This window comes from Eretmochelys imbricata, chromosome 23 (genome assembly GCF_965152235.1).
Source record: "Eretmochelys imbricata isolate rEreImb1 chromosome 23, rEreImb1.hap1, whole genome shotgun sequence".
Classification (NCBI taxonomy): domain Eukaryota; kingdom Metazoa; phylum Chordata; order Testudines; family Cheloniidae; genus Eretmochelys; species Eretmochelys imbricata.
Genome location: NC_135594.1, coordinates 13,205,135 through 13,229,310, shown reverse-complemented (window position 1 = coordinate 13,229,310; position 24,176 = coordinate 13,205,135). Strand labels below are relative to the sequence as shown.

General features: G+C 54.0%; 1 protein-coding gene across 1 annotated transcript in view; it reads right to left on the bottom strand.

Moving 5' to 3' along the window:
- The window catches only part of LOC144279333 (alpha-1B-glycoprotein-like), a 118,968-nt gene that overhangs the window by 88,585 nt on the left and 6,207 nt on the right, over positions 1–24,176 (bottom strand). The window contains 1 exon segment of the mRNA XM_077840805.1: positions 10,754–11,038. Within this exon segment, the coding sequence (XP_077696931.1) occupies positions 10,754–11,038 (285 nt within the window).

The following is a 24,176-nucleotide window of genomic DNA, read 5'->3' as shown; positions in this document are numbered from 1 at the left end:
GGGATGGGAGACCTGAGAGCCTGTCACCTGAGCCAGGAGGGGGAGGGGGAGGGGGAGGGGGAGGGGGAGGGGGAGGTAACACCTCTGCCCAGGAATGTGGACAGAGGCCGCAGGAGGGAGCCTGCTGGGGGGGGTTTAGTTTCAGCTTGGGGCTGGGTGGAGGAATGCAGGGAACCCCAGGGCTGGGGTCTGAGCTCCCTGCTCCCCCAGAAGGACTTGACTGAGGGGTCCTGGTTGTACCCACAACCTCTGTTTGAGACTGTTTTCCTGTGGTCCAATAAACCTTCCTTTTTACTGGCTGGCTGAGAGTCTCAGTGGAAGAGGGGTGCAGGGCCTGGATTCCCCCCACACTCCGTGACAACTGGTGTCAGCGGTGGGATGTACTGCACCCCATGAACGGCGCTTCCTGCAGTAAGTGACTGGGGAGCAGTAAAACGAAGGGGGATTGACGGGCACCAGCTCTGCTGAGGATTCAGAGAGAGACGGTTTCAGGGGGCGGTTAACCCCTGGGAGTGTGTGACCAGAGAGAAGGACTTTTGCAGTAACAGGGTCCCCCTGGGGATTGCAGCGAGCGGTCCCAGGGGCGGAGGAGTCTGCAGCTCGACCCTGGCAAAGAGGTGGTGACCTCAAGAAGGACTGGCACCCTCGGGGGTCTTCCCTGGAAACCGTAGAAAGCTGCCCGGCCTGCGAGTGGCCAGCAGGGAGATGTACGCTAAACACCTCAAGAGCGACCTGCTGGAGCTGTGCAGGCAGAGGGGGCTGCGCATTGGGAGGTCCACCAAGGAACAGCTGATTGCCCAGTTGGAGGAGAGGGATCGCTTGGATGACCCGATCCCTGTCCCTGAGGGAAGCCGCCCGGCTGACGCAGCGTGGGCCCTGGGGCCTGACCGGGCTGGAAGGGGTCAGACTGCTGCTGAAGACATCCCGAGACCCTTCCTACCTAGGCCTGGAGAAGGGGTTGGGGGAAGCCCAGCGAATACTGAGGGCACCCTGACCCCAGCAGCCAGCAGGGGATCCTCCCGGCGGAGCTCCCCATCCCTGGAGCGGATGCGGCTGGAATGGGAGAGGGAGATGAAAATGAGGGAGCTGGAGGTTCATGAAAAACAACGTCAACATGAGGAGAAACAACGTCAACATGAGCAGGAGGAGAAGGAGCGGGAACGTCAGGAGAAGGAGAGGCAACATAGGCATGGGCAGGAGGAGGAGGAGGAACCTCTCCTGGCACCGCAGACCACGCAGCCCCCCCGGAAGCAGCCAGCAGCAGGTCCGGCTCCTATGCGGAGGCAAACAAGCGGCTCCACGCAGCTCTCGCCCGCAGGCACAGCCCCCCACAAGAGAACAAGTTTTCCTCAATCTTTTTTATGGCAGCCTTTCAAGTATTTGAAGACCACGATCATAACCCCACTTAATCTCCTCTTTTCCAAACTAAACATGCCTGGTTCCTCCAGACTTTGCTCACGTGGCTGCATTCCCGCCCTTTGATCATCGTTGTCGCTCGCCTCTGGATCCTTTTTCCAGTTTCTCCACATCCTTTCTGCACAGCGGTGACCAGAGCTAGACGCAGCACTCCCGGCCTGCCCAGGGCCTAGCAGAGCGGGACTTTCACCGCCCGTGATTCGCACGCTGCCCCTCTCTTAATGCATCCTAAAGCTGCCTTTGCTTTTGGTTTTGCAACGGCATCGCATGGCTGCCTCATGCTGAGGGCATGATCCACCCCAACTCCCTGATCCGTCTCCACCAAGCTGTTGCCAGGCCCGTTCGCCCCCACCCTGCCCTGCTGCGCTTGGTTTTTCTTCCCTACGTGCAGCACCTCTGTAGGCTTTGGAACAGTTCGGTGACGGGGTGCTCCACTCGCCACGCAGCTGGCGCCTCCTGCTGGCCGTTCTGGGGAACGGCTCAACGCCCCTTCCCGCGGCTGCCTGCCGTCCCTCAGCCTCTCTCTCTCTCTCTCGCTCCAGCTGCTTCTGCTGCCTCTTCGTTACTCGGCCCTGCGGCCAGGTCACAGAGTGCGTGTTCCCCCATTCAAAGTCTCCTTCCGCACCAGCGGCCTCAGGCAGACTCCCCTTCTCTGCCCAGCGAGAGCCACTCCCCCAGGGGCTGGCAGCGCCGGGCTGAAGCCGGCTGCTCTGGCCCCACAGCAGCCTCTGCGGGGGACAAAAGGCGGAACTGCAGCACTTCTCGGCCAGAATATATTTTTTGCGGGAAAAATCAAGATTATGCGGGACAGATTAATTCTGCGCATTCGCAGATGCACCGAATTCCCCGAGGAGTAAATAACGGTGAATGGTTCCAACACTGGTGTGACAGGTTGCCTCCCACTCTGGGGATGCCACCTGATGTATTGGGGTACCACTGAGCCCACCCGTTCCACCAGCCTGGGCTCCCGCACCCTGTCCTGCTGAGCCAGGCCCTCAAGCCTTCTCCAGCACATACACACACAGGTAGGGACACACCTAGCTGCAGAAAGACAGACACTGAAACCAGCCCTGCATGGGAAAGCTTTCAGCTGAGGAATTGACCTGCACTCAGGTGCACACCCTCTCAGGGTGCAAATCCAAAACTGCATTGTCTTGCACTGCACAGAGAACTGTACTGCGTAAGCTAATTGAAATTTGCCTCCTCCCTCAATGTGGAGGAAGATATGCACAGCTTTGTCCCCCCACCCACCAGTAATGAGTTCCACAAACTGGGTTTTGAGACAACAAAACAAGTTTATTAACTACAAAGGATAGATTTTAAGTGATTATAAGGGATAGCAAAGAGATCAAAGGCAGATTACTGAGCAAATAAAACAAACATGCAAACTATAGTTTAATACACGATAGAAACTGGCTACAAGCAGTAATTTCTCACCCTCAATGTTGTTTTCAGCAGGTTGCAGAGTTTCTTGAAGACAAACTCCTCTTGCTTGCAACTTGAAGCTCCGGGTATTCCTTTCACAGGCCAGACACCTTCTAGCCTGGGTTCAGTCCTTTCTTCCCCAGATCAGTTTTAGGTGTTTTCAGCAGTCAGCTTGGGCAGGGATTCAACGAAGAACCAACCCTGATTATCTCACTCCCCAGCCTTAAATAGGATTTACATAAGGGGGGAATCCTTTGTTTCCCAGTTTGATCCCCACCTCCTACAAGTGGAAAACTACTATCAGTCCAAGATGGAGTCCAGTACCAGGTGATATTATCACATGACCCTGCCGTGTCAAAGCAGCCATGAGTCAAAGGTGGTTTGGAGCATCCCAGGAAACATCTGAGGAAGGTGGGAGATTAGCACCTTCAAAATCCTATTGTTCCCCCTAATGGTTCATTGACCAACCAGCCAGACTCATGGCGTTTTGTGTGTGGGCGTTCCTCAGGTGTAAACATTTTTGTAATTGGTACATTAAAGTTAGGAATATTGACTGATACAGAAATGATCCATGCATACAAACAGGATAATCATGTTCAGTAAATCATAACCTTTCCAATGATATCTTACATGACCCATCTTGCATAAAATACAAATTAGTAATGCCATATTCATATCAAAAGCATATCCCGATGGAGAATATGAAGTGCCACAACTGGGTCAGTGGGGATCCTACCCAAACACACCAGCCTGTGCTCCAGCGACAAAACCGGACGAAAGTCTGGTGTCCCTGGGCTACTTCCTACCACAGCCTAGGGGGAGGGGGGGTACCGCAGTCCAGGGGTCCTTTGTCTCCATGGGGTACACTACGGACGACAGTCCTGGCACCACGTCTCCAGGGTTGGTTTCCCCCGGGGGCAGGGCAGGGCAGGGCAGGGCAGGGCAGGGCAGGGCAGGGCAGGGAGCCAGCTCTGCATTCAGCAGCAGGCTAGAGACATCTGCCTCCTTCCCCTGCAGGGCCCTCCCTTTATACTTCCTGCCCCACCCCGGTACTTCCAGGAAGGGGGCGGGGCATATTTGCCTCGACCCACCAGGGGAGAACATAGTGGTCCCTTGCTCTCAAGTCCAGAGGGAGACCGCTCTGCTCACTACACCCTGATTATGTGTTGTCATAAATATAAAGGGGAGGGTAAACCCCTTTAAAATCCCTCCTGGCCAGAGGAAAACTCCTCTCCCCTGTAAAGGGTTAAGAAGCTAGGATAACCTCGCTGGCACCTGACCAAAATGACCAATGAGGAGACAAGATACTTTCAAAAGCTGGGAGGAGGGAGAGAAACAAAGGGTCTGTGTCTGTTGGTATGCTGCTTTTGCCGGGGACAGAACAGGAATGGAGTCTTAGAACTTTTAATAAGTAATCTAGCTAGGTATGCGTTAGCTTCTGATTTCTTTAAATGGCTGAGAAAAGAATTGTCCTGAATAGAATAACTATTTCTGTCTGTGTATCTTTTTTGTAACTTAAGGTTTTGCCTAGAGGGATTCTCTATGTTTTGAATCTAATTACCCTGTAAGGTACCTACCATCCTGACTTTACAGGGGTGATTCCTTTACTCCTATTTACTTCTATTTCTATTAAAAGTCTTCTTGTAAGAAAACTGAATGCTTCTTCGTTGTTCTCAGATCCAAGGGTTTGGGTCTGTGGTCACCGATGCAAATTGGTGAGGATTTTTACCAAACCTTTCCCAGGAAGTGGGGTGCAAGAGTTGGGAAGATTTTGGGGGGAAAGACGTGTCCAAACTACGTTTCCCAGTAAATCCAGTTAGAGTTTGGTGGTGGCAGTGGTTATTCCAAAGATAAAATTAATTTGTACCTCGGGGAAGTTTTAACCTAAGCTGGTAAAAGTAAGCTTAGGAGGTTTTCATGCAGGTCCCCACATCTGTACCCTAGAGTTCATAGTAGGGGAGGAACCTTGACATGTGTGGAGCCTTCATTTTATCCTCCGTTTCTCAGCGTATTATGTGATGGTACAGCCAATGGATGTGCTATTTGCTATACAATCAACGGATGCTCCTTAGACTGGAGTTGTAGGATTAGCGCAGTATAGGATAGATAAGTAGGCGTGAGGGGTGTGTATTAGGTATTAGTAAAGCACGGTTAATAGCAAGGCCTACAGGCTGAGACCTGTACGATTTTAGCTTCGCCAGACTAGGCCAGAGGCTTAAGATGATTGCGTGACCTAGCAATAACCGCTAAGACCAAAGGTTACTTCATAAGATGTGCCAACAGGTGAGGTTATGGGAAAATGGATTGCAATAGACACAACGTATTGTCCAAAACCAACTGCCGCCTGATTGTAACATCTTTAAATGTCTGTCCTGACCGCAGGGTACTTGCCATGCGTAGCTGCACGTGAGACGAAAAGGAACTACAAACAACCTATGAAAAACAGGGCAGACCAATAATCATGGGGCGTGGAAGTGCAGCTAAGGAAAAGCAGGCTGACGCCTTGTGATGAAGCGGGGGATTTTGTTAGTGTTGTGCATGAGTACTGTGCGTGCCTCAGTTTCCCCTGTGCGCTGCCGTGTGTGTCACGAGGTGGTGGGAGTGAGGGTTTGCCGGCGCAGAGGGCCAGGTGTGATCTCACCTAGCAGCCTGGACCCCAGACAATGGCCTGGACATGATAGATCTTAGCAACTGGTGACCCAGAGGCCCAGCCTATGTTGGGAGCCGGCCAGTTCTGGCCAGTGGGAGGACAAAGGACGGAAGAGAGAGGGCCCCGGTGATCTGTTTGTGCGGAAGGAAGACGCAGGGCGGAGGAGGGGCTGTGGGGAAGGTGATATAGGGGGATCAGCTGGAAGGAAGTTGCTTCTGGACTGGGGACAAAGAGGGGTCTGGACCCACCTGGACTGAGACAGACCCAGCTGGATGGTGCTGAGACTGGCCAGGCCCGAGGCCCCTGAGAACTGCCGAGGCTGGGTTCGGCCGTACAATAAACCCTCCTGTTTTACGCCGGCTGAGAGTCCCTGCAGGCTGGAGATCAGGGAGCATCGCTCCATCTGGTGGGGGTGGCCCCAGGTAGCCAGAGCAAGGGGACCCCCCAAGGGGGCTCACGAAGGGACCCAGGCGGGCTGGAGGCTCTGAGAGGTGCAGTTCCAGGAGACGGTGGAACCCAGGGCTTAGCCCCCAACAGAGAGTGAACCCCGAGAAGGGCTGTCAGACGGAGGGGAGTTCTTCCCGGGGATCCTTCAGAGCCGAGAGAGCATGCAGGGGCCTGTGAGTCCGTGACACACCTTCATGCATAAACGGTGAGGTGGCAAAATTTGCAGATGATACAAAACTACTCAAGTTAGTTAAGTCGCAGGCAGACTGCCAAGAGCTACAAAGGGATCTCCAGAAAGTGGGTGACTGGGCAACAAACTGGCAGATGAAATTCAGTGTTGATCAATGCAAAGTGATGCACGTTGGAAAGCATCATCCCAGCTCTACATATACCATGATGGGGCCTCAATTAGCTGTTACCACGCAGGAGAGAGATCTGGGAGTCAGTGTGGAGAGTTCTCTGAAAACTTCCACTCAGTGTGCAGCGACAGTCAAAAAAGCCAGCAGAAGGATGGGCATCATTAAGAAAGGGAGAGATAACAAGACATAAAATATCATGTTGCCTCTATATAAATCTGTGACGCAGCAGGGAGGGGGAGTGGTGACCTGGGACCCACACTCTGTGACAAAATCCATGGTACGTGCACACCTTGAATACTGCGTGCAGATGTGGTCGCCCCATCTCAAAAAAGATAGACTGGAATAGGAAAAGGTTCAGAAAAGGGAAACAAAAATGATGAGGGGTCTGGAACGGTTTCTGTATGAGGAGAGATTAAAACTTTTCAGCTTGGAAAAGAGACAACTCGGGGGGATATGATGAAGGTCTGTAAAACCATGACTGGTGCGGAGAAAGTAAATCAGGAAGTGTTGGTTACTCCTTTTCATAATACAAGAGCTAGGGGTCACCCAATGAAATGAATAGTCAGCAGGTTTAAAACACACAAGAGGAAGTATTTCCTCAGGCAATGGCCTAACCTGAAGATTACTTTAGATAAGCTATTACCAGCAGGACAGTGGGGTGGGAGGAGGTATTGTTTCATATTCTCTGTGTATATATAAAGTCTGCTGCAGTTTCCACGGTATGCATCTGATGAAGTGAGCTGTAGCTCACGAAAGCTCATGCTCAAATAAATTGGTTTGTCTCTAAGGTGCCACAAGTACTCCTTTTCTTTTTGTGAATACAGACTAACACGGCTGTTACTCTGAAACCTCAGGCAACGCACAGTCAGCCTGTGGAACTCCTTGCCACAGGATGTTGTGAAAGCCAAGATTATAACAGGGTTCGAAAAAGAACTAGATAAGTTCATGAGGATAGGTCCATCAATGGCTATTAGCCAGGATGGGCAGGGATGGTGTCCCGAGCCTCTGTTTGCTGAGAGGACGACAGGGGACGGATCACTTTCTGATTTCCTGTTCTGTTCATTCCCAATGGGGCACCTGGCACTGGCCACTGTCGCAGACAGGATACTGGGCTATATGGCCCTTTCGTCTGACCCAGTGTGGCCGTTCTTATGTGTTAGGTGTAGTCAGAGCTACAATATCAAAGAGGGAAGACCCAAGGGAAACCCCAGCAGGAACCATCCCGCTAGCGACGCTTGTCTACTGAGAGGCCCATCGGAGCTGAGAACACCGGGGAGGATGTGAAGAAGCCACGGCTGTAATTGTTGCACAGGGTTTTGTAGGATTTCTCTCTGTAGGACTTTACTTAGCACTGGGGCCGGCACTGACGGCCAGGGGAGAGCCCCCTAGTGACCTCTGCCCCCACTCCCTGCAGCACAGCGCCCCCCAAGCAGTGCACTGGGGTAACAGGGCCAGCAGTGACCGCCAGGGGAGACTGCTTCTCTACTGAGCCCCTTCCCCTGCAGCAAAGCACCCCCTAGTGCAGCAGTGGAGTATTGGGGCCTAATGGGTTAGAACAGGTGGGCTGGGAGCCAGGACTCCTGGATTCTGTCCCTGGCTCCGGGAGGGGAGTGGGGTTTAGTGGTTAGAGCAGGGGGGCTGGGAGCCAGGACTCCTGGGTGCTATCCCTGGCTCTGGGAGGGGACTGGGGTCTTGTGACTAGAGCGAGTGGGAGGCTGGGAGCCAGGACTCCTGGGTTCTCTCCCTGGCTCTGGGAGGGGAGTGGGGGCTAGCGGTTAGAGGAGGGGGGAGGGGGCTGGGGGCTGGGACTCCTGGGTTCTCTCCCTGGCTCTGGGAGGGGGCTGGGGGCTAGTGGTTAGAGCAGGGGGCAGCGGGCTGGGAGCCAGGACTCCTGGGTTCTCTTCCCAGCTCTGGGACGGGAGGGCAGGGAGCCAGCAGGACTCCTGGGTTCTCTCCCTGGCTCTGGGAGGGAAGTGGGGGCTAGTGGTTAGAGCAGGGGGCCTGGGAGCCAGGATGCCTGGGTCCCGTTCCCCTGCTCTGGGAGGGGAGTGGGGCCTAGTGTCTCTGGAGAGGGGGCTGCCCCCGCCCCGAGTTGCCCCCTACTGACGAGAGCCTTAGTCCTGCCCGGTATCAGAGTAACAGCCGTGTTAATAAATTAACCAATTTAGTCTCTAAGGTGCCACAAGTCCTCGTTTTCTTTTAGTCCTGACCTGCAGTCCCACCGTGGGCAGGGAATTTCTCTCCCACTCGCAGCAGGGGCCCATCTCCCCTGGTATCCCGGCTCTGCCCAGGCCCACCCCTCTGCTATGAGAGAGTCCCCCGGGTGACCAGTGAAGGGTAAAGTCCTCCCATCTGGTGCCCTTTGAGCCCCCCAACAGCTGTTTCTCCTTCCAGCTTTTGCCGGGGGGCGGCTGGATCCCGGCTCGCAGCTGACCCTCAATGGGGCTGTGCTGGGGCTGCTGTTGAGCCAGCCGGGGGGCATCCCGCTGCGGGATTTGGGGAGGCTCTTCCACCAGCACCATGGCAGGTGCTGGATCTGCCCCGGCACGGCTACCGCTCGCTGCGCCATCTGCTGGGTGACCTGAAGGAGCTGGTGGTCCTGGATCCCATGATCACAAGAGAAAGTCTATTTAAACCTCTGGAAGACCCCTCCATTTTTATCTTCAGCTGGCTAAAGAGAGAGCCTCTCCACCCCCAAAGATACCTGAAAGAAACTGGAACAAAGGACAGTAACTTCAGGGGATGTGAGTGATAGCTGGACCCAGACAAGAAGGGGATTTGTCAGTAAAAGGAAGCTTACTGGAACTGGTGAGGTTTTTATCTCTATTCAGTTTGATTAGACATAGACATGCGTGTTTTATTTTATTTTGCTTGGTAATTCACTTTGTTCTGTCTGTTATTACTTGGAACCACTTAAATCCTACTTTCTGTAGTTAGTAAAATCACTTTTTACTTATTAATTAACCCAGAGTATGTATTAATACCTGGTGGGCGGGGGGCAAACAGCTGTGCATATCTCTCGATCAGTGTTATAGAGGGCGAACAATTTATGAGTTTACCCTGTATAAGCTTTATACAGAGTAAAACCAACTTATTTGGGGTTTAGACCCGATTGGGAGTTGGGCATCAGAGTGTTAAAGACAGGAACACTTCTGTAAGCTGCTCTCAGTTAAGCTTGTAGCTTGTGGGATGTGGTTCAGACCTGGGTCTGTGTTTCTGGCCGGCAAGCGCGTCTGGCGCAGCCAGGCAGGATTCTGGAGTGCCAAGCTGGCAAGGAGGGCAGGGGCAGAAGTAGTCTTGGCACATCAGTTGGGAGCCCCAAGGGGGTTTCTGTGATCCAACCTGTAACAACTATTTCACTAGCAGGGTGGTGAGGCACTGGAATGGGCTCCCTAGGGAGGTGGTGGAATCTCCATCCTTAGACGTTTTTAAGGCCTGGCTTGACAAAGCCCTGGCTGGGATGATTTGGTTGGCCTTGGTCCTGCTTTGACCAGGGGGTTGGACAAGATGACCTCCTGAGGTCCCCTCCAACCCTAATCTTCGATGATTCCCCGTCTGGCCCTGGCATGGGCAGATCCATGGCAGAGATTCTCTCCCAGATCCCAGAGTCCCCCTGACCCAGAAACCTGGCCCTGTGACCTGGGCTCCCAGTCCCACACACATGGAGCCGCGGCTGCCTAGTTCTTGGGGTCCTCGTACGCCGTGTGTGGCCCCTGCCTCATTCAATGCATCCCCCGGAGCACAGGGCGACTCAGAGGCTGCTCTCTGGAGCCTGGCACTATAGGGCCTGAGCCCCACACAGGAAGGAAGTCAGCCCCCCGGGAGGCAGCGAGGTGTCTTTATCCCCATTCTACAGGGGGAACCTGAGTCACAGTCAGATTCACTTTCCTTCGTGAGCTCCCAGGGGCAGGGACAGTCTCTTCACTCTGTGTTTATGCAGCACCGGGCACAAAGGGGTCCTGACCATGGCAGGGGCCCTACATGCTCCCCCAACACAAGGGATCCAGTGCTATTGAGGCCAGTGTTTGCAGAGGTCTCCACTAACTGTGGGCGTCTCCGTTTGTGGGCGGTCGGTCTGAGATCCCCCAAGATTGAGGCCCCCCGACAAAGAAGGACACTTTTGAAAACCACGATGGGCTCCCATCACACAGAGTCTGTGGCCGCGCCAGGAGAACAGTGGGGAGGGGATCACGGGATTAAATAGCGACTCACGGTTCCTACGTACAAGGGGCAGCGTTAAAGTCACCTCCCTGCCCCGAGTCCCCAGGGGCTGCTGCTCCCCCCTGGCTGTGGAACCCACCAGTGACTCTGTCCCCGCTCCCCGGCTGGGCGTCCCCACTGCGGGCTCAGGGCTCAGGGCAGAGCCTGGCTCTGAGCGTCCCACTAGCACCGAGGCCCCGTAAGGGTCGGGCTGGGTGTGGGGCTGGGAACGGGGACACCGAGCTGAGCCCCTCACCTCTCACCACCAGCTCCCCGGGGTCGCTGGGGGACGACATAGCGAACGGCTCCAATCTGTTCTGATAGGAGCAGCTGTAGCTCCCCCGGTCCTCCCGGCGCACGTTGCTGATGGGAAACACAGCCTCCAACCCCTTCGAAGCCACAGTTTGGAAACGGCGTCCCTCTTTATTCAGCACGAACCGCACGCCTCGGTGCTGCCCTTGACACCAGACGGCCACGGCTCCCCCCAGGGAGACCCCCCCGCTGGGGCTCAGGGAGATGCTGGGTTTGGGGTAGCTGGGCTCTGCAGGGGGAAGCAGACAGGCCGTGAGACGCAGGCCCCGTCACCCAGTCCTGGGGCCCGTCCTCACCACGCGGCCTCCGTGGGGGGTCAGACCCGGTGGCCCTGGGGACGGGCTCCTGGATGCCTTTCCACAGGGGCCCAGAGTTTCCTCTGAGCCCTGGGCTAACAGCATGAGACATGGAGCAACCCCAGCCCCTGGGGGCCCAAAGCTCTGCTCCCAAGTGGGTGACACACCAGTCCAGTCTCTAGGGGTCCATTCACGACCTGGCTTCTGTGCTGGGAGGGGGCTGGGAGCCAGGACTCCTGGGTTCTGTCCCTGGCTCTGGGAGGGGCTTGGGGTCTAGGCTGGAGAGCAGGAGGATGTGGGCCAGGACTCCGGGTTCTGTCCCTGGCTCTGGGAGGGGAGTGGGGTCTAGTGGGGAGAGCAGGGAGGATGGGGGCCAGGACTCCTGGGTTCTGTGCACATGTAACGGGACTGTTGTCCCCTTACTGACATTCACTCCGGGTGTTTTGGTTGCTAGCTCCCAGCACCAAGGGGAAGGGTCGATGGGAATCCAGGACCCTGAGACCGACAGTCCCAGGAACGATGGGGAGAGGCCAACGCTCCAGGTGAGCCTGATTGCCAGGGCCAGCGGGCTAGTCAGGAATCCAGGGGGTCCCGTCCTCTGGGTGAGCTGGAATCGCCTGGGGCAGACAGAGGGGGGCCGAGCTAAGGAGAAAGCAGGGGCCCGAGGTGAGCTGGGAGCACCCAGAGCCGGGCCAGCCAGAGGGGCCAGAACAGCAGCCCGGGGAGGAGGTCCGTGCTGGGAGCAGAGTCAAAGCAGCAGCCCACAGAGCAGCCCTGTCCTGGGAGCGGAGCTGCAGCCACCGGAGCCCAGAGACGCTGGCTGTGACGTCCCCAGGCCACAGAGCGGGGTGACGGGTTTTCCTTTCACCTTCCCCATTTTTTTCCTTATTTTTAAAAATTGATTCTTGTGTAATAAATTGTCTGTAATGATCAGGGGGTCAGGGAAGCGTCCAGCACAGAGAGAGCACCCGGGAGAGGGGACACCCTCACCCCTTCCTGAAGTGACCACAACAAGGTTGGGGGTCGAGCCCCCTGGGAATCTGGGGCCCAGCCTTGCCGGGGTCATGAGGACTCTGCCACACTGGGGGGAGGAAGGGGAGCCCTCGAGGTCAGGCAGGCCGCTGGGTAAAGGGAGTGGGAGCGAGGACTCAGATCCTTTCGCCAGCCAATCCCGCCGGGGTGGGTATAAGCCAGGAAAGTTCCCCACAATAGCGGGACCGTTCCCCCGCTTACACGCAGCACCACCCCTGACTTGTAGGGGACTGTGCAAGTCTCTCCTATCCACTGAGGTTTATAACCTTCAGCTCCGCCCGTCACCCCCTAACTGATGTGTTACCTGGGAAAGGCCCCCCTGCTCAGCAGCTCCCGCTGGGGGCAGGAATCCCCCCTCCCTCAGCCCTGAATGTCCAGTGGCTGCTTCTTCCCCCGGCTGATAAACCCCCCAGTGACTCTGTCCCCTCTGCTGGGCTCAGGGCAGAGCCTGACTCTGAGCGTCCAACAGTGCAGAGACCCACCTTTCCCCAGGCCTTGGGATCGCGGGGTGGGCGACTGTGAGTGCAGGGGAGGGAGGTGTTGGGGCGGGGGCTGATCTGGGCGGGGTCTTCCCCACGGCTGCACTGACCGTGAACGTTTTGGTTACCCCAAGGGGATCTAGAGCCCACGGATGGCCCCTATTAGCGTTTGTATGAGCTGAAATAAATCCACATTCCCCCCCGCCCCCCGCAATCTTCCCAGCCTGGGGGGGGCAGGACACTGAACCAGTGGATGGTTCCCATCCGCTTTGTCAGACCCCGGGAGCCAAGGTCGGCTCCTCGTTACTCCCTGGTGGGGCGGGGCAGAGAAGAACTGGGACGGGTCTGAGCGCCCAGGGAGAGTTTGTGTTGAGTTTTGGGTAAGGTTCAGGACTCAGATCCCCTCCCCCATCCTTGATGTTACTGTTCTCCCCCCAGACTGATACTCACCTCCCCACGCCCCGCTGTGACCGGCCAGCCAGCAGCCTGGAGAGGAGACGGCTCGTTAGTGACCAGATCCCAGAGCAACTGGATCCCTCACCCTGGTCTCATTTCCACCCCACCCCACCCCACCCCGCCATGGGCACACGCCCTGGTCTCAGATCCCCCCTCCGTGAGCACACGCCCAGGTCTCAGATCCCCCCTCCTTGGGCACATGCCCTGGTCTCAGATCCACCCCTCCATGGGCACACGCCCTGGTCTCAGATCCACCGTCCATGAGCACAGGCCCTGGTCTCAGATCCACCCCTCCATGAGAACATGCCCTGGTCTAAGATCCCCCCACCTTGGGCACAAGCCCTGGTCTCAGATCCACCCCCCACATGGACACACGCCCTGGCTGTCTCCGATACTTACCGAGGAAGAGGACAGTGAGAGCAGACGCCATGATGGGACAGTGGGGGTGTGAGGATGTGACGCAGCAGGGAGCGGGGAGTGTTGACCTGGGAATGATGGCAGGGAGCTGGGAGTGTTGACCTGGGAATGTGCCCTGGGGATGGGAGACCTGAGAGCCTGTAACCAGAGCCAGGAGGGTGAGGGGGAGATAAGACCTCTGCCCAGGAATGTGAACAGAGGCTGCAGAAGGGAGCCTGCTGGGGCGGTTTAGTTTCAGTTTGGGGCTGGGTGGAGGAACACAGGGAACCCCAGGGCTGGGGTCTAAGCTCCCTGCTCCCCCAGAAGGACTTGACTGAGGGGTCCTGGGTGTACCCACAAGCTCTGTTTTGGACTGTGTTCCTGTTGTCCAATAAGCCTTCTGTTTTACTGGCTGGCTGAGAGTCTCAGTGAATCCCAGGAAGAGGGGTGCAGGGCCTGGACTCCTCCACACTCCGTGACAGGGGGGCCCCTCAGTGCTGCCACCAACAGCCCACTGCTGAGCTCCACTGAGCCTGAGGCCCGAGTGCGAGCGGAATGAGGAACTGTGCCGGGGGCTGCAGCCCCAGGAAGCCCGTGATGTGCTCGGCCCCTTTCTTCCCCATCAGCTGGTTTCTCTGCAATCTCTAGCCCAAACCTACCACGGTCAGAGCAAAGCCAGCTCCCTGCAACACCCGCCAAACCACATCCCCTCCTGCACTTGCCTGGTCCCACGCCACCCCCCATCACAACCCAGCCCCACATGGGAGCTGCCCAGTCCGGGGACCAGCTGGGAACAGGGGAATCTCAGGAGGTGTCAAGAGGTGTCCAGGCTGCCCTGAGCTTTTCCAACAGGCCCGTCTAGCCTCCCTGGAGCAGCAGCTCAGAGTAGAGGAGGGCTTCTACCCCCCTCCCACACACAGTGCCCCCCACAAAGAAACCCTCTCCCAAGGAGCGGGACAGAGATTCCTTCCTGACCAAGCTGGGCCCAGGCCCAGCCCTGGAGCATGAGGGTGGAGGGACCTGGCCAACCTCCTTCTCAGGTACCATCGCTGCACACGCCGTTCTTAGCTGAGTGATGTGGCACAGAGACGTGACAGGGGGGTCTGAGGGGGGTGGGAGTTGAGGTTTCTGGTCCCCGTGAGCAGGGGAAGGAGGGGTAAATGTAGATCCTGAGTTGATAAAGGAGCAGTGAATAAATCTGGGAAAGGGGAAGTCTGGCCAGAGCCGGCGCTCGCTTCCTGTTTCTGCTACTGCCAGTGAAATTCTGTGAAAACCTGATGCCCGACACCTAGCCTGTTCTATACCCCAGCTCTGGGAGGGGAATGGGGTCTAGTGATTGGGGGGTGGGGGTGGCTGGGAGCCAGGACTCCTGGGTTCTCTCCTGGCTCTGGTTGGGGGGTGGGGTCTACTGCTAAGAGAAAAGGACGCAGATTTGAGCCAGCCCCCTAGAGGTGAAAGGCCCTGTGACGAAGTGGGACTGTTCTTAATGTTTCCTCTGAATACTATAGGGGTGCCTCAGTTTCCCCTATGCATTTCTTCAGTCTCTAGGTGGTGGGATAAGGGGATGTAATTGTTGCAGAGCAAAGGGCCAGTGTACATAAATGGCTGACACTCTGTCTCCTGGCAAGTGATGGCCTGGGCCCTTCCCCCCTGCAAGGTGAGATATAAAGGGTTGGAGAACAAAGGAATCAGGTGCCCTCCTGGCCCGGGAAAGGGACAAAACCCAGAGGAGGAGGGGCTGGAGGGAGTTTCAGTTTGGGGCTGGCTGGGGACGTGGAGTGAAGTGCAGATGTGGTTGTCTGGCTCACTGCCCCCCAAAATGGACCCGGCTGAGGGGTCTGGTTCTCTGCACCTACAAGCTCTGTTTTAGACCATGTTCCTGTCATCTAACAAACCTCTGTTTTAGCCGGCTAAGGGTATATCTACACTATGAAATTAGGTCAAATTTATAGAAGTTGGTTTTTAGAAATCGTTTTTATATAGTCGAGTGTGTCCCCCCACACAAAATGCTCTAAGTGCATTAAGTGCATTAACTGGGCGGAGCGCTTCCACAGTACCAAGGCTCACGTCGACTTCCGGAGCGTTGCACTGTGGGAAGCCATCCCACAGTTCCCACAGTCTCCGCCGCCCACTGGAATTCTGGGTTGAGATCCCAGTGCCTGATGGGGCAAAAAACATTGTCGAGGGTGGTTCTGGGCACATGTCCTCAGGCCCCCCCTTCCCTCCCTCCCTCCATGAAAGCAACGGCAGACAATAGTTTCGCGCCTTTTTTCCTGAGTTACCTGTGCAGACGCCATACCACGGCAAGCATGGAGCCCGCTCAGCTCACTGTCACCCTGCGTCTCCTGGGTGCTGGCAGACACAGGATTCCATTGCTACACAGCTGCAGCTCATTGCCTTGTGGCAGCAGACGGTGCATAGGCCTGATAACCATCGTCCTCATGTCCTAGGAGCTCTTGGCCGCCTCAGTAAGGTCGGTCAGGAGCTCCTGTGCAGACATGGCCGCAGGGACTGAAATAGGAGTGACTCGAGCAGGTCATTCTCTTCAGTCCTGCCGGCAGCCCTATTGCACCATCTTCTGCCGACCAGCCAGGAGATGAGGATGGCTAGCAGTCCTATTGCACCGTCTTCTGCCGAGCAGCCAGGAGCTGAGGATGGCGAGCAGTCCTATTGCACCGTCTTCTGCCAGCCAAAGATGTAAAAGATAGATGGAGTGGATCAAAACAAGAAATAGACCAGATTTGTTTTTTATTCTTTTGCTCCCCTCGTCACTAAATGAGGAGTCAGCAGGTTGGATGGTCCACTGTTCTGCTGACGAGGGGACGGGTACTGCCTTCAGACGAGAGGGATGGATCCAGTTCTTGTGTCCCTCGATCTTTGCCGCTGTATGGGAGATCAGCAGGATGGTATAGGGTCCTTTCCACTTTTCCTGGAGAGGCTCGTCTTTCCAGGTACGAACAAACACAGAGTCACAGGACTGTAAGGAGTGGACGGGAGTGTCCAAGGGGAGAGGCTGGGAATCCTTGGTATACCTGTGAAGAGACAAGAGAACAGCAGACGGGGAACACATATACTGTGTCCATACATATCCAAACATAATTTCAAAGGGACTAAGCCCTAATCTACCCTTTGGGAGAACGCGGATACGGAGTAGGACGAGGGGCAAAGCATCAGGCCATTGCAGTGAGGCTTCTTGGCACACTTTTGAGAGATGCCGTTTAAGGGTCTGATTGGTACGCTCCACTACACCACTGGCTTGGGGTCTCCAGGGTGTATGGAGTTTCCAGGGGACCTGTAAGGCATGTGAGATGCTTTGAATGATTTGTGACGTGAAATGTGTCCCGTTGTCAGATTCCATCCACAGGGGGAGCCCAAAGCGAGGAATGATCTCCTTAACAAACTTGAGGGCCACTGTTCTGGCAGTGCAGTTACGGCATTGGAAGGCTTCTGGCCGTCCTCTGAACCGATCCACTATGACAAGGAGATATTTGAACCCTTGGGTCCGGGGAAACTCAGTAAAGTCTATTTGCCACACTTGTCCAGAGCCCAGAGTGGGTTCTAGGGCAGCTGGTGGCACAGGATGTCCCGGTCGGGGGTTATTCTTTTGGCAGACTAAGCAGTCCGCTTGTACCTGGGCAGCCAGGGGTCGGAGTCCGGAGGTGATAAAGTATTTTCCCATTAGTTGGATAAGTGCTTCCCTGCCAGCATGAGTGGTTTGATGTAGTTTCTGCAGCACTGGCCGGATTAGGCCCTTTGGTAAGAGGACCTTCCCTTCCGGGGAATGGAGCCATCCCTCCTTTTCCCGGAGACCGAGTTTGTCAGTTAGCTGTCTCTCCTCCCCAGAGTACTGAGGGGTTGGAAGCTCCCCTACTGATGGGACAAGGGCATGCATATGGGCGTTCTCAGTCTGAGGGGATGGCAGGGTGGCAGCATGCTTAGCCTCTCTATCTGCCCGGGCGTTACCTCTGGCCACATCTTGATCCTCCCTTTGATGGGCTTTACAGTGTACCACCGCCACTTCCGAGGGGAGTTGTACGGCTTCTAGGAGCTGGAGGATTTGGGGCCCGTACTTGACTGGGGAGCCTTGGGCTGTCAGCATTCCCCTTTGCTTCCATAGGCCAGCATGAGCACGCAGCACACCAAAAGCATACTTTGAATCGGTAAAAATCTTGACCCGCTTTCCTTTTGACAGTTCAAGTGCACGGGTCAGGGCTATTAGTTCGGCAAGCTGGGCAGAGGTCCCAGCAGGCAAACCTTCAGCTTCCACAGTGTCATGGAGGGTCACAACAGCATAACCCGCCCTCCTTTGTCCATCTATTACAGTACTGCTACCATCAGCGTACCACTCATAATCTGCATTTGGGAGGGGTACATCCTTTAAATCCGGACAGCTGGAGTACTGGACATCTATGTTCTCTGAACAGTCATGTTCTGTTCCTCTGTTTCTGGCAAGAGGGTGGCTGGGTTAAGGGAGGGGCAAGGCTGTAAGGTGACGTCAGAGTTCTCCAACAGCTTAGCCTGATACGAGCAATCCGAGCCTGGGTGAGCCAAAGCCCTCCCTTTGCATCCAATAAGGCTCAGACCATATGGGGAGTATAGATTTGCATAACCCCTCCCAATGTTAGCTTCTCGGCTTCCTCAAGCCCTAGGGCAGTAGCTGCGACCGCTCATAAACATGCCAGCCAACCCTTTGCAATCTGATCCAGTTGCTTAGACAAATAAGCCACGGGACGTCTCCATGCTCCTAACAGCTGTGTGAGCACTCCTAGGGCCACCCCCTTTCGTTCATGTACATACAACTGAAATGGCTTAGAGAGATCCAGCAGGCCCAGAGCCGGGGCTTCCATCAACTTCCTTTTCAGGATTTTAAATGCCCTGTCAGCCTCTGGGGTCCAATAGAAGGGATCATGATCTTCTCCTTTTACACAGTCGTACAGGGGTTTAGCCCACAGTCCAAACTCTGGGATCCATATCCTGCAAAAGCCTGCCATACCCAGAAATGCCCTGAGCCGCTTACGATTACTTGGGGTAGGAACTTGACAGATAGCTTCCTTCCTTCTTTTCTTTTCTTTTTTTTTGCTTGAAAGCTGACGCTCCCCTTGCCTTAGCTGTAACCTGATCCCTCTCCACCTCAGGCAACAGGGTTCTCAGGGGGATATTACAGTCATCTCAATCCGGCTTGTGCCTGTGTTTTAAAAGCTGCTAAGTTTATAGGATTGAATTGCACATGGGTGTAAACTGCATAGTGGTAGCCTGACGTCCGTCTGCCCCTGGGCAAGCCACAAGAGTCTCAGTAAGCAAAGGATAGAGTCCCACCGAGGGGGCAATCTCTGTAACCCGAGGCATCCTACCCTTATAAGGAACTGGAATGAACTTATGTGTGCGCATTTGTTTCTGACTTTATGTACTCGACCAGATATTTTACAGCGCTGTAATCTGACTCCGACTGGTTCGGTAGCAGCTAATGTTAGTCCCCAGACCCCCACCCCCACTGTAATGGCAGAGCCGGTGTCCCCTTCGGCCCCTACACCCACACCTTGTAAGTCCCCAATGGTTGGCCTATACCCCTTAATCACCGAAACTAAAGTCGCCCGATCTGGATCGGACAGGCGTCCGGCCATGACTATGGAGGTTTATACTCATGTGCCCTTTAATCCTGTGGATTTGGCTGCTTTGAAAACACAGGCTGGGGAATTCTCCATGAACCCAAGCCAGTTTATTTCAGTCTTTGAGGGGTGCCTCAGTAGTCACAGCCTCACCTCAGTCCCTGGAAAAATCATGGAGCAGGTCCTCAAGGAATCAATTCTGAAGCACTTAGAGGAGAGGAAAGTGATCAGGAACAGTCAGCATGGATTCACCAAGAGCAAGTCATGCCTGACTCATCTAATTGCCTTTTATGACGAGATAACTGGCTCTGTGGATGAAGGGAAAGCAGTGGACGTGTTGTTCCTTGACTTCAGCAAAACTTTTGACACAGTCTCCCACAGTATTCTTCCCAGCAAGTTAAAGAAGTATGGGCTGGATGAATGGACTATAAGGTGGATAGAAAGCCGGCTAGATTGTCGGGCTCAATGGATAGTGATCAATGGCTCCATGTCTAGTTGGCAGCCGGTATCAAGTGGAGTGCCCCAGGGGTCGGTCCTGGGGCTGGTTTTGTTCAATATCTTCATAAATGATCTGGAGGATGGTGTGGATTGCACCCTCAGCAAGTTTGCAGATGACACTAAACTGGGAGGAGAGGTAGATACGCTGGAGGGTAGGGATAGGATACAGAGGGACCTAGACAAATTAGAGGATTGGGCCAAAAGAAATCTGATGAGGTTCAACAAGGACAAGTGCAGAGTCCTGCACTTAGCAAGGAAGAATCCCATGCACCGCTACAGACTAGGGACTGAATGGCTCGGCAGCAGTTCTGCAGAAAAGGACCTAGGGGTTACAGTGGACGAGAAGCTGGATATGAGTCAACAGTGTGCCCTTGTTGCCAAGAAGGCCAATGGCATTTTGGGATGTATAAGTAGGGGCATTGCCAGCAGATCGAGGGACGTGATCATTCCCCTCTATTGGACATTGGTGAGGCCTCATCTGGAGTACTGTGTCCAGTTTTGAGCCCCACACTACAAGAAGGATGTGGAAAAATTGGAAAGAGTCCAGCGGAGGGCAAGAAAAATGACGAGGGGACTGGAACACATGACTTATGAGGGGAGGCTGAGGGAACTGGGGATGTTTAGTCTTCAGAAGAGAAGAATGAGGGGGGATTTGATAGCTGCTTTCAACTACCTCAAAGGGGGTTCCAAAGAGGATGGCTCTAGACTGTTCTCAGTGGTAGCAGATGACAGAACAAGGAGTAATGGTTTCAAGTTGCAGTGGGGGAGATTTAGGTTGGATATTAGGAAAAACTTTTTCACTAGGAGGGTGGTGAAACACTGGAATGCGTTACCTAGGGAGGTGGTGGAATCTCCTTCCCTAGAAGTTTTTAAGGTCAGGCTTGACAAAGCCCTGGCTGGGATGATTTAGTCGGGGATCGGTCCTGCTTTGAGCAGGGGGTTGGACTAGATGACCTCCTGAGGTCCCTTCCAACCCTGATATTCTATGATTCTATGATTCTATGACTGTAATATTCTCCTGAGAACCCTGTTGTCTGAGGTAGAGCAGAATCAGGTTACAGCTAAGGCAAGGGGAGCGTCAGCTTTCAAGCAAAGAAAAAAAAAAAGAAAGGAAGCTATCTGTCAAGTTCCTACCCCAAGTAATCGTTAGCAGCTCAGGGCATTTCTGGGTATGGCAGGCTTTTACAGGATATGGATCTCAGAGTTTGGACTGTGGGCTAAACCCCTGTACGACTGTGTAAAAGGAGCAGATCATGACACCTTCTATTGGATCCCAGAGGCTGACAGGGCATTTAAAATCCTGAAAAGGAAGTTGATGGAAGCCCCAGGTCTGGGCTTGCCAGATCTCTCTAAGCCATTTCAGTTGTATGTACATGAACGAAAGGGGGTGGCCCTAGGAGTGCTCACACAGCTGTTAGGAGCATGGAGACGTCCTGTGGCTTATTTTTCTAAGCAACTGGATCAGGTTGCAAAGGGTTGGCCGGCATGTTTACGGGCTGTCGCAGCTACTGCCCTAGTGCTTGAGGAAGCCGAGAAGCTAACATTGGGAGGGGTTATGCAAATCTATACTCCCCATATGGTCTGAGCCTTATTGGATGCAAAGGGAGGGCTTTGGCTCACCCAGGCTCGGATTGCTCGTATAAGGCTAAGCTGTTGGAGAACTCTGACATCACCTTACAGCCTTGCCCCTCCCTTAACCCAGCAACCATCTTGCCAGAAACAGAGGAACAGAAACATGACTGTTTAGAGATCATGTCCAGTACTCCAGCTGTCCAGATTTAAAGGATGTACCCCTCCCAAATGCAGATTATGAGTGGTACGCTGATGGTAGCAGTACTGTAATAGATGGACAAAGGAGGGCGGGTTATGCTGTTGTGACCGTCTATGACACTGTGGAAGCTGAAGGACGAGCCTCTCCAGGAAAAGTGGAAAGGAACCTATACCGTCCTGCTGATCTCCCATACAGCGGCAAAGATCGAGGGACACAAGAACTGGATCCATCACTCTCGTCTGAAGGCAGTACCCGCCCCCTCGTCAGCAGAACAGTGGACCGTCCAGCCTGCTGACTCCTCATCTAGTGACGCTCTCGGGCTAAAGCTACTGTTTAAAAGACACAAATAGCGGGCACCTTAATGCTAAAATGGGCCCACCCAGGTACTGGAGACCCTGGGTTGGGAAGACTCTGGTGATAATTAATTGGGTAACATTGTTATTCTCTGTATTGGTATTTCCAAACCGTGCATATCGGGAGCATAACTCCTTTGTTTCGCTTGCGCACCATGTCACCACTTTAACAAACTAGACTGATTGCTGGGTATGTGCTCTGACTCCACTGTCCCCCAAAACAGGAATGCCCCTTGACATGCTGACCCTGACCCTAGCAGAATTGGCCACCACCAAAGAGCAGGAAAGAACGGACTCGCCGTTCTGGAACAAGACCTCTTTACAGCAAGCCACCTATCAGGACCAGGAGTATTCGGTTGCAGTACTCACTGAGGGAGTGTTATGTTTTACCCGAAACCAATCGGATCACGATGGGCGTCCTGTGGGAAAAAGCTCCTGTGTTATTACACAGTGGGCTGATGGGTATTGGATATAGACCAAAAGGGGAGGCCAGCAGTGTGGGTGTAATGGTTCCTCCCCTTTTAGGGAAATTCTTACAAATAATCTTTCCACAAAAGAAAGGTTTGGAAATATAACTTGCCGTCCAGTTAATATCTCCAATGTAGCAAGCCAATGGTGGGTTTGTAGTGGTCCCTATGGTGAGTGTAATTTGAACGGCACAATTAGAAACGCCCCCACTTGTACCCAGTCAGGAGGATGGGATGCCCCTTTAGGGGCATATGAACTGTTTGGAAAAGCATCCAAAGCAGCCTTAAAGATCCCAGGAATCCCCTTAAGAAACAGTCCTTCCTGGGCCCTACAGGGTCACTATTTTGTATGTGGCCGAAAGGCTCACTGGTCAGGTAGCTGTTATATAGCTCATGGAGTTCCTCATCTGTCAATAACTGCCGCACTGCCCAAAGGAAAGATTAGAAATGCCCGAGACACCTCTGTTGAGTCACAAGAAAAGACCCTGCAGCGACTGACTACGGCATTGGAGGGCAATATGAAGAATTCCCTCACAACCGAGAAGCTTGTAGGGTGCTCTGTACTGGGAATACTGTTTACCGGGCCAGCCATGGCACACATAGGCCGCTATACTGTAAGGCTGCAAATGGTACTTGAGAAAGTTGCCTTAGAGTTAGAGGACTCGGTTAGTGATTTAGGGTCAGCAGTAAAAACATTAAATAAAGAGGTACAGCAGCTCAGGACGTTTTCCCTCCAAAACAGGCTGGCTTTGGACTACCTCTTGGCATCCCAAGGAGGGGTTTCTGCCCTCGTCGTGCCCCGATGGTGTGTATATGTAAATGATAGCAGTTATGAGATCTATGAAAAGGTGGTACAGGCTGAGGCCCTTGCCCGAGCTGGAGCACAGGTTGCCTATACTGCCCCCGAGAGCGATTGGTTGCAAACCTTGTTTTCAGGCTGGGGTTTGTCATCTTGGCTTGGTGGTTTATTTAGCCTGTTATTGAAACTTCTCTTTCCTGTATTGCTTGTATTATTGGTATTATGCTGTGCAGTATCATGTGTTAGGGCCCTTTTGCAAAAGTTAATAAGTCATTCTCTTCAGGGCTATGACAAAGTGCTTATGCAAAGTCCTATTGTAAAGAAATAAGTAGCCCAAGTGAGAAAACTCAGAGCCAAGGCTCTCTCAGCCAAGGTTGAGTGTTCTCAAAGGAGGGAGTTGTTGGGAACACTGGGGCATGGCCACTAGGTAACTCGAGAGGATGGAAGACCACGAGTATCGATGAAGCCCCCTCGTATCGATGAAGCCCCCTCGTACTCGGCCCAGGTGTCCTTGGCCCCTCCGCCTGGAGGCACTCGCACAGTTATGCTGAGGATCTGAAACAATATGTTGCAGAATCAGACTGCCTGAAACTAAACAAGGCCAAACAGGGCAGATATGGAAGAAAAATGCTGAATAAAGCAGCTTTATGTGTGCTTTAACAGATGGTACAGAGAACAAGGGAACTAGCTGGTAACTGGATTGGCTGGCTATATGGATACTTAGGGCAGCTTACTATTGGATAAGTATGCTGAAGAAAGGATGTGTAACTTCCTGCTCTGGGTGCAGGATTTGAGATTTTATTCTCCCTGTACCTTGTTTGCAGCTGCAAATAAACTTTTCTGCTTCTCCACCCCATTGCGATTATTGGGTGATGCACACCGGGTAACGAACCCCAGCTGTTGTTTTGCCTCTCGGCATTGGGTGCCAGCAACAACGTCCTTTTTCCGTGCAGATGCCACACCACGGCAAGCATGGAGCCCGCTCAGATCACTTTGGCAATAAAGAACACATTAAACACCACGCGCATTATCCAGCAGTATATGCAGCACCAGAACCTGCCAAAGCGAAACCAGGTGAGCAGGCGACGTCAGCACAGTGACGAGAGTGATGAGGATGTGGACACAGACTTCTCTCAAAGCATGGGCCTTGGCAATGTGGACATCATGGTGCTAATGGGGCAGGTTCATGCTGTGGAACGCCGATTCTGGGCCTG